Below are 10,546 nucleotides of genomic sequence, written 5' to 3' on the forward strand. Positions count from 1 at the left end.
GGCTCGTCAGGAAGCTGGAGTTTCCGAGCGAAGTTCACTCTCCAGTAGAGTTCTGACTTGAGGGGCATGAAGTATTTACTCAGCCCCTCAGTGAGGTCTGCATAGGAGATGGTGGCGACCGGCTCCGGGGTGAAGATCCCCACAGCGGCATCATAAACGGCGGGGCCGCTGAGCCAGAGGAGGGCGGCCGCCTTGGCCCAGTCATCCGTGATCTTCTTGACTACCAGGTACCCTTCTACCTGGCCCAGATGCGATTCCCAGCCTTCTGGGTGGCGGGTATCGAATTCTCGAATGTGGCCGTGGTTCGTCATGCTGTCTGTAATTGAGGTGCCGCTGCTTGCGTTGAATGGAAGTTTGACTTCCAGTGACTTCAGCAAGTGACCAGCTCGGCTAAGGGAAAAAATCTCTTCTCCCCTTAGGTAGTGACTTCAGCTAAGCAAGCAGCATCCCATCCTCGTCGCCAGTGCTTTACTCAAGAAGCAGGCGAGACAGCAAGTTAACAGTTTAACTTTTTATTCGGAACCAGGCAAAGAACAAGGGAACAAGACATCTATTTATACTGACAGCTGCCGGCGGCTTGACCAATCAGGGGTGAGTCTGTTCCCGCGCCGTAGTCTCCGCCAATCGGAGCCGTCCGGTTTTGACAGCTCGGAGCTGTCATCTGTAGCGCGTGTTGAACTGTCAATTGTTGGCGCTTGCGCGGTTTCGCCCGGCAGCTTTTGACAGCTGTCAAAAGCTGCCGCGGTTTTACCTCAGCCCTTGTAACTTCTGTTTAACTCACTATAATAACAATTAGTAAATACACAACAGTAAACATGTGATAAGGCAAAGAAATATTGGAGTAGGATTCCTACGCTAATGGAGAAAAGTCTTAAACTGAACATAAAGATTAAACCACAAACTTTCCTTCTGGGCCTAATGGAAAGAGAACTGGAAACAAAAAATTGGAACTCTGATTTTATATATGGTGACGGCAGCAAGATTGCTCTACGCACAAAAGTGGAAGGATGTCTCAATTCCTACCATGGACATAATGGTTACAAAAACTGAATTAGCAGAGGTGGCCAAATTGACTGTGCTGATAAAAGAAAAGAACATTTGGTAATTTTGTTTTTGCTTGGAAACCGCTTCTGGACTTTGTGCCTGAGGTGGAAAAAAAATGATATCATGGTTTTGGGTTTTACCTATTAGACTGATGTGCCGATACAGAAATGGCTAGTGCATACTATTATAGAAATGTGAAAAGTTGATGTGAAAAGTTGATTTTAATGTCTGATTTTACTGCAACAGAGAGAGTCGGAAGTCAATGCCTTTTGTTTCTTCCCCTCCCTTTCTTCACACTTTTTTAAAAATTTAATTTAATTTAATTTAATTTAATTTAATTTAATTTAATTTAATTTAATTTAATTTAATTTAATTTAATTTAATTTATATACCGCCCTTTCCCGAAGGACTCAGGGCGGTTTACAGGGTATTTAAAATCAAACAGTACAAAATACAAAAGTTAAAAAACAATTAAAACAGATTACCGTAAATTATCCCTTAACTAAAAACCTCAGTTAAAAATTCTTTGTTTTCCCTTTTTCTACTGCTGTCCCCTACTATTTGCTTTTGTGTTTTCACATTTTGTGTTATAAATCAGGGGTGTCAAATTGCCAGCCCGCGGGCCGGACATGTCACAAGGAAACCACACCCACCCCATTGCCGGCAATGGGGGAAAAGCTCTGATACGTCACGCGACGTGGCGAGTTTGACATATCTGTTATAAATGAAGAAAACTAATTTTAAAAAAAAGAAGACATCAGAAGAAGATGATACAGTTACAAAAAGTGCACACATATAACACAAGGAACCTCTATAAAGCTAGTGGCCTATCAGAAATACCTGTAGAATAACAAAATGATGGCTAATCAGGAATTATGTTTCTTGTATATTTCAAATACAACCAAAATGAAGTTAAGAAATTATTAGCATGGGAAAAAACCTACTAGAATGAATGCTTTGTTATTTAGATTTTTCACCATTCTTCATAGGTTATATCTACAAAGACAGTTTTGTATTTAGTATAAGAAGTTTCTTGATGTGTTTCCAAAACTGTGCAATATCAGACTAGCTGATTTCCTGACACCCACATGTTGAGCTCTGATCAACTATTATTAATTTTTCTGAAGACGTATTTGCTCCCATATTTGATTAGTTCACATCCAATATCTGTTTGAAAGGACAGACAGAATTAAAATAAATCCATTACCTAAATGCAAAGCAAAATTGTAGATAAAAATATCAATTAATTAAACCTTCATAACTTTAACATGCCTCATCACTTTAACATCATTCAGCAAACACCAAGCTGAAATCCAATACAGGTAATCCTCGACTTACAATCATTCATTTAATGACTGTTCAAAGCTACGACATTGAAAAAAAGTGATTTATGACCAGTTTTCATACTTATGACCTTTGCAGCATCCCTACAGTCATGTGATCAAACTCTGGGTGCTTGGCAACCAGCAGGTCCTAGGATTGTCATCTGCAACTTTCTTAGGGAGCTTTTGACAAGCAAAGTCAAAGGGAAAATCCAGATTCACTTAACAATCACATAATTCACTGAACAATTTCAATGATTCGCTTAACAACCATGGCAAAAAGGTCATAAAATGGAACACAACTCACTTAACAACTGTCTTGCTTAACAAAGGGTGGTGATCCTTTGAGAGCTGAATGCAACGAAATTTCATTTTAATGTATGCCAATTAGGGTACATTCAATGTGACAATAAAGTTATTATTCTATTCTATTCTATTCTATTCTATTCTATTCTATTCTATTCTATTCTATTCTATTCTATTCTATTCTATTCTATTCTATTCTATTCTATGGAAATTTTGGACTCAATTGTGGCCATAAGTCGAGAACTACCTGTACGTTAAATGTTACATTTTATTAACTTTTGATCTTTGTTTTCCTTGTGATGTAACCAATAATGTGCCTTTTAGTTGAAAATAGGAGGAATTCCTCCATCACGCAAGTGCAGGACCTGGCATCTCTGGCTGCGTGTGGCCTCAAACTCCTTTGGTCCATCCCCCAGAGCTCCTTCAAAAGTTCTCATATCTATTACATGTATAGGGAATAGTCAAATTAATTGTAGTAAACTTAATGTTTAAGTGAAGTCAAATTTAGTTCTCTTCCTAGCCTTCAACTATTGCAGTACAACTTTCTGGCAATCTATTTCAAGGCAATATGCAACTGTTGGCCAAGAATAATGGTGACGTATTCTTGCTTTATTGTTCTTCAGTCCAGGTGTAGCAACTTAAGGGTTCTCCTCCAAGATGGGGATCTTTATGGTGCTTTCCAAAAGCAAAATCCCAAAATAATGCTTTTTTTTTGAAGCTGGGTACCAGAGTCTTACATGCAATAAACTCACAAATGCTCATAATATGATGTTTGCCATTTCAATTGTTCTTTTCTTTCATTTAAATGCGAACGTGAAATGTTAGCATAGGTATGTGTGGGACAGATACTACAGATAGTCCTCGACTTACAACAATTTATTTAGTGACCGTTCGAAGATATAACATCACTGAAGAAAGTGACTTAGGACCGTTTTTCACACTTAGGATCGTTGCAGCATCCACCTGCTCACATGATTAAAATTTAGATGCTTCTGGTTCATATTTATGACGGCTACAGTGTCCCGGGTCATATGATCCCCCTTTTGCGTCCTTCGGACAAGCAAAGCCAATGGGGAAGCCAGATTCACTTAACAACCATGTTATTAACTGAACAACTGCAGTGATTCACTTAACAACTGTGGCAAGAAACATTGTAAAATGGGGCAAAATTCACTTAGCAACTGTCTCACTTAGCAACAAAAATTTGGCGCTCAATTGTGGTCGTAAGTTGAGGACCACCTGTAGTTCAGATCTTGAGTCTATGTATTTCCTAACCTGCTTATGTTACCTTTGGCACAATTCATCCCTTTAAATCTACTTATTGACTAAATGATGAAGTTTAGAATTGGACAAGTAAATTATTACCAAATGAGTATCAAGCAATTCTACTGTTATTCAAACCAATCGTTAAAAAAGACATAGCAAGGAAATATAAGCTAACACTAATAAAATTGCTATTATACCCGCCACTTTTTTAAAACTAAAAACTACATTGTATGATCCATCCCAAGACCTTGGACACATCATAAGAAAGTCAAGATTTCATTTAAGAGTTTAATAATAAAACCTTCCACCTAGACATGGGTCAGAATAAATAATTTCTATAAGTAGATATTCCTAAATGATACCATAAATAGTGAAAGCACTGGAAGACAGGAGAACTAGAGCTAAGAAGTCACATCAATTCTCATTATTCTCTGTGATGAAGAAATGACTTCTAAACTAACTCTTCAGATGGCAGTCTGAAGGCTATGATCTTCTCACAGCCCCTTCAGAGTTTTGATTTCATAAGAAGCTAAGATTTAAAATATCCTGTCAGACTACTTTTTCTGCTATCGCTGCTCTTTCTCTCCACCCAGCTAGGTCCTGGAATATCAATGATTAATTGACAAACCCAAGAAACTCCTTCGTTACCTACTCTGCTTTTTCCAGATTCTGTTCAAATATCACACAAGATCAGAACAGATCCCTTCTTTGCCAGTGGGGAACTGCATTTGCTTTCACTGTGTTGAAAGGATAAAGCTGTGAGAATAATTTCTCACACTGATAAGAAGCCTAACAAACAATTACAAAAAGAATCAACAGATGCAGTCATCCCTTCAAAAAGGCAAAGGATTTTGCCACCTATATATAGTTTTCTTATTTCAAAGTGGAGAACTTACTGGAATTCTTGTGCTAAAGCTTTCCCTTTTTTCTAATAACTATTGCTAAAGTTCCAACACACCTGTCCTTTGCATTAACTCTTTACAATCCACATGGCTGCAAAGGAAGTCTGAAAACCACTCATAATCCTAGACTTGACAAAATGACATTTTGCAAATATATCTATACCGACCAAATTCATTTCTGGCTTTTGCCTTTTTTGTACCTCTCATTTGTACATTAATGAAAATACTGTATAATGTGTCTGGTTTTCCACAATTATTTTCTGTTAATTATCGGTAGGAATCAAGCTTGTAAGCCGCCCTGAGTCTTCGGAGAAGGGCGGGATATAAATGGAATTAAAATAAAAATAAAAATAAATAAATAAAATTCCAAAGAATCAAAAGTAACATACTGACTTGCTGTGAAGGACATGTTCTATGTTACAATAATCAGACTAAATGTTGCTTCATGTGTCTTAACATAAATAAATTATCTTCCTTATTTTTACTATTTTACTGCAAAATTCATCCTCATGCTTTTATACAACAGTAGTAAAGCTACTGTAGCAAACCAGTAGAATTCGATGTGTTCTTCCTTAGTCATATCCCATTATATTCACTTGGGAGAAACTATCAAAAGAATAAAACTTGAATGATTCCAGATTCTGGATGATACTGCTGTAGATATGGAAATAATCTTGACTTAAGGGAACATTTATATTTGGCTTCAACCAATTTCCTTGCAACGGAATATTATTTCCCTTTGACTGAATTTCATCACAGGTATAGTTAATATATCCTTCCTTGGTGGCAATGTGTTTAAGAATCCTTCAAAAAGCAGCACTAAAGAATTCAAGCAGATACTCTCTACATCTGTAATGAGCGAATTAACGATCTTCTAAAACTTGTTGACAGGAACTTAATTCAGTAACATTTGAATCAATGAAGTTTCTCTACTCCTATTCTAAACACTATTATCCTGTAGATAGTTTTTCCTTAATTTTCATTTAGCATCCTACTACCTTTGGAAAGGAGATACTATGACACAACTATTTCTTCAGTTGAATAATCAAGTATCATTCATCTCAGTAGAACAAAAGTTATGTGCTTGCAACATAATCCTGTCACCTACACAATTAAGTAATTGTGGTTGCCAAATGCTATTTTATATTATGTGAGTGTAAAATCTTCTATAGTACTTGGGATAATATGTTAATATCAAAGCTAATATTTGAACTACGCTGCACTGTGCAGTTCCCATTTGGATAAAAGTATATATCGTTTAGCAAATTAAAACATTTATATCAAAACATTTCCAAACATATGTGTTCACAAATCTATTGATGGATAGCAAATTTCATTTATTTATTTCTCTATGCAGAAAACTAATAATTTCACAAATGTAATTTTAATTAAAATTGCTTGTATATATTTCAAGGATTATTCCATTTAAGATGAGATTGTATCAGTCCAATGTGGTGCATTTTATTTATCACAATGCTGACACAATACAAATAAAACAGTAATGATACCCTCACTAGAAATCTAACAATCCTATTCTTCACCACTTACCCATCTAATATACATACATACTTTGCTTACTTTACTATACTTATTTTGATCGTTAAGGATGATAAATTCATTTTAACCAAGTAAAGTTCACTAACTAAATCATTTAACATGAATTGCCTGGATCTTAACTGGGAACCCAAAGGTCATTTAATTTAATAGGGATTTCCATCAATTACATTTTTTTGAATATTCATTCTAATAAAATTCACCAGAGAAGATTTGAGATGCTGAAGAGATAGTATTTAAAAAAAGAGAAATAGAGTTTACTGTGTGACTGGAGAATCACTGGATATCATATTATGTCTATAAAAATAATAAGTGACAGATGTAGCTAGGGGAATTTTTCACAAAGCTGTCTTGTGTACCAGTTATGCCCTTTCCTGAACTTCATGATTACTCCCACCTTGGTCACTTCCCTTTGGATTACTGCAATGAATCCTACATGGCACTACCTAATCCAAAGGGCAGCTGCATGCACAGGGCTGAGCACCTGTACATTGATCCATATTACATCCCTGTTGCATGAACTATATTGGCTCCCAGTTTCTTTCTGGGTGCAATTAAGTTGCTGATTATCACCTTTAAAATCCTACATGGCCTGGTCATCCACGGTACTGCCTCTCTCTGATAGTATCTGCTCATTCCACCAAAGCCTGGGCACAGTCCCAGTCCCTTTCAAACACTGCCATCTTATAGATCCTGGGAAGTGTGCCTTCTCCACTGCCAGCACCACCTTATGGAACAGAGATCAGACAGGCCCACCACCCACAGGAAAGTGGTGAAACCTGGCATTTCCCTCTAGGTTTGGGATAGGGTGAGGTTAGAGTGGGAAGAGAATGTTAGAAGTTGCATCAGGAAAGTGTACTTGTTGCGCCTGGGTTTTTATTTAATTGTTTATTTTGTTTTTATTGTTGCATCTATTGCTTTATTTTTTCAGTTGAAAGACACTCAGAGTTTGGGTTTAAAATGGACAGCTCTATTAATATTCTAAATAAATTAACTAAAATAGGTTGCATCTCAATAAAGGCAAAATGCATTAGTATGTATATAGGTATGATCTGCTTGTCAGGTAATTTATAAAATACACAAAATTTGTCACCAAATCAAAGGAGTATGATACATCATTTAACAATTAAATAGAATGTCAGGAAAATAAAATCATGATCAAGGTCTAAGGACACATTGAAAATAAGGTAGCTATTGAATTTATCAATTGGGTAAACTGCTTTCCTTAGTACTGGCAGCATAATTGTTTTTTGTGTATGTATGTGTTCAACTCATATTAAAAATCAATTTGCTGGTATAAAGACAAACAACTAAACTAACTGTTGTCTAATTATTTTAATGCTGGGCAGTACTAGCCTGTAAATCTCTGAAAGTGTTTCTGCCAGGTTTACTAAGTTTTTTAAAAAAAATAATTTTTACTACCTAAACTTTAGCCTGAGTTATCACAGCTATAAACTTGCAAGATACACAGTAGTATGAAAAATCATAGCCCATCATTAGATTTGTTGCTGTAGCAAAGTTTTAATGACTGTCCATAATTATTTTTTGGTGTTGAATAACACCAGATCTTGAATATCCAGCTTGTTTGTTGATTTCCCTTTGAGAGTGACCTCGCTGAGGCAAAAGAATGATTTTATGTCTGTAAAATTCTGTGATTTTTGGCATTTTGGAGGAATTATAAGATTGAATGTTGGCTTTATTAGATAGGTTCCAATGAATTACACTCATACAACATGTGTCTGCATTGTATGTAATGCTCATGTGACTTACTTGGCAGTAGTTAGGGTTCCATTCTGTTTAGGTTTACAGGAGCCAGGTGTCTGCTGTTGCTCAAGTGTAAGGGGAGGTCACACTAAATCAGGGGTCTTCAAACTTGGCCCTTTTATGACTTGTGGACTTCAACTCCTAGAATTCCTCAGCCAGCGTGCCTGGCTGAGGAATTCTGGGAGTTGAAATCCACAAGTCATAAAAGGGCCAAGTTTGAAGACCCCTGCACTAAATACTTGACCCTTTAGCCTACAGGAGCTGTTTTTTCTGCTTTTTCCTATTTTTGAATGCTGCATACAAATTCCCTGTATTTTCTGGTTGTGTTCTAATAAGGAGACTGAGATATAATATATGTGGTCATTATATAATTGCCACATCAAATCTAATGATGGCCTAAGACAGACATGTCAAACACAAGGCCTGGGGGCTGGAGCCGGCCCGTGAAGTGGTTTCATGTGGCCCGCGAAGCCATCCTGGAAACAGTGAGGGAATGGCCCCCACTGCCTTGGCCCTGGCCCAGAGACCCTCCTTCTGCCAGAGACCCTCAGATCTGTCCCACTCCTACCCAGGCCCCCATAAGCACCCTTGATGCGAACGATGTAGAGCTGGCCACGCCCACCCAGTAGGCCATACGCACTCTAGCCACGCCCACCCAGTGGGCCATGCCCACCCTGGCCATACCCACCCGGCCCTGAGGGCAACCGCAATGCTGATGCGGCCCTCAATAAAATTGAGTTTGACACCCCTGGCCTAAGACTTGCACAGTAGTGTGCATACCAGCAATAATAGGTTTACCCACATGGCAGTGTTTCAACAGGGAATCTTATAAGCTTAACAGTAATGATATTTGTTAACTACCCTTCAGAAGACTCAACTTTTACCTGATTTTTTTCCTCCCTGGGTTCATACATACATGTTTCATATAGGATAATCTGCAGTGACCCCATGCAGTTTGTGTAAATTAGATCCTTTGTATAAGAGCCATTGAGTATATAGTGAAGGATAACTACAGTATTATGATTGTAACATTAACATAATATACATTTTTAAAGTAATACAGTTTCTTTCTCCTAACAAAGGAGCATTCTGGAATCAAAATCCAGAGGAAACCCCAGCATCACTTAGCAAACAAATCACTATAATTCCAAGATGTATATCATAGCTTTGATTTATTTTAAAACTTGGTCACTTGGTTACTTGGAAACAAACCCATACAAATCTTGGAAGGTACCTCCAAGATTAGTGAAGTCATTCCTAAACACTGGATCCACTGTTTATGTTTTCCAATTAACTGGATTTCAAATATCTGAAAGAAATAATAGGAGAGGACGCTCTCTCTCTCTCTCTCTCTCGTCCTCCCTCCTCATTGGCCCAGCTAGCTAGAACTGATCACAAAGGCTGATCACCAAGCGTTGCAGGACGAGATCAAGAGTTTGGAAGGAAAGAGTTGGGTTGAAGGAAGAGGAAGATCTCCAAAATCAGACAAGTAACTTGCCTTCCCCGTTGGAAGAAAAAAAAAAGCCACACCTGCCGAACATCCACCTGTTCCCTAGGGATCAAGCAGTTCAACTGCGCGGCTTTTTGTTGACCTCTGTCAATTACGAAATCCCTTTCGGATTTCCCTTCCACCTTCCGAACTTGGATCGGCCCTTAGGTAACTGGAGGAAAGGGGAAGATCGTTCATCCCAGCCCAACCTCACCCAACTCCGAGTGACCTTCCAGTTTCGGGCCACCTTGGAGAAGCCAGCCTGTCGCCCAGTATCGCAATCGCAGCCCCGACCCCAGCCGGACCCCTCCCGAAACACCCACCCCCAACCCCATCACTGACCCGTGCAAGGCGGCAGCGGCGGCGGCGGCCGCTTTTCGCCGCTTGTTGATCAGGCAGACCAGGGCGCAAGCGGCCGCGGCGGCGCCGGCCGCGGTGGAGTAGCGCGCGGTGAGGAACTTGCTGTAGGAGGCCATGGCGGCGCAGCAAGAACGAAGACGGCGAGCGCAAGCCGAGCGGCGAAGCGGCGGCTGCCGACCGGAGGAGAGGGCTCGCCGCAAAGAGGGACGTCGGGAAAAAAAGGTGGCGTCTGCCGGCAACAGAGGAGGCTCGGGCCTTGCCCTCTTTCTGGCAACTCCGCCTTGGCTCCTCCTCACCCGGCAGCCGGGCCCGAGCCTTGGCAGACTCAGCAGAGAGCGCCAAAAACGCCAAGGCCGGGTGAAGGAAAGCTTTGTGTGTGTGTGTGTGTGTGTGTGTGTGTGTGTGTGTGTGTGTGTGTGCAGTGGGGGGTGCAGGGGGGGCCGGCTGCACCGGGCGCAACATCTGGGGGGGCGCATTAGATGCATTTTACTTTAATTACATCAGTATTTTCATAACAAACAATACATGTGCTTTTCTTT

At 39.4% G+C, this 10,546-nt stretch overlaps 1 protein-coding gene across 1 annotated transcript in view; it reads right to left on the reverse strand.

Annotated features, from left to right (window-relative positions):
• Positions 1-10,195, reverse strand: part of ABCD3 (ATP binding cassette subfamily D member 3) — a 57,143-nt gene extending 46,948 nt beyond the window's left edge. Inside the window, exon 1 of the mRNA XM_081322656.1 lies at positions 9,990-10,195. Coding sequence (XP_081178782.1) covers positions 9,990-10,123 — 134 coding nt within the window. The 5' untranslated portion in view covers positions 10,124-10,195. The remainder of the gene's footprint in view (positions 1-9,989) is intronic.
• Positions 10,196-10,546: the final 351 nt, after the last annotated feature.

The sequence above is a fragment of the Vipera berus genome (assembly GCF_964194415.1).
Source record: "Vipera berus genome assembly, chromosome: 3".
Taxonomy (NCBI): Eukaryota; Metazoa; Chordata; class Lepidosauria; order Squamata; family Viperidae; genus Vipera; species Vipera berus.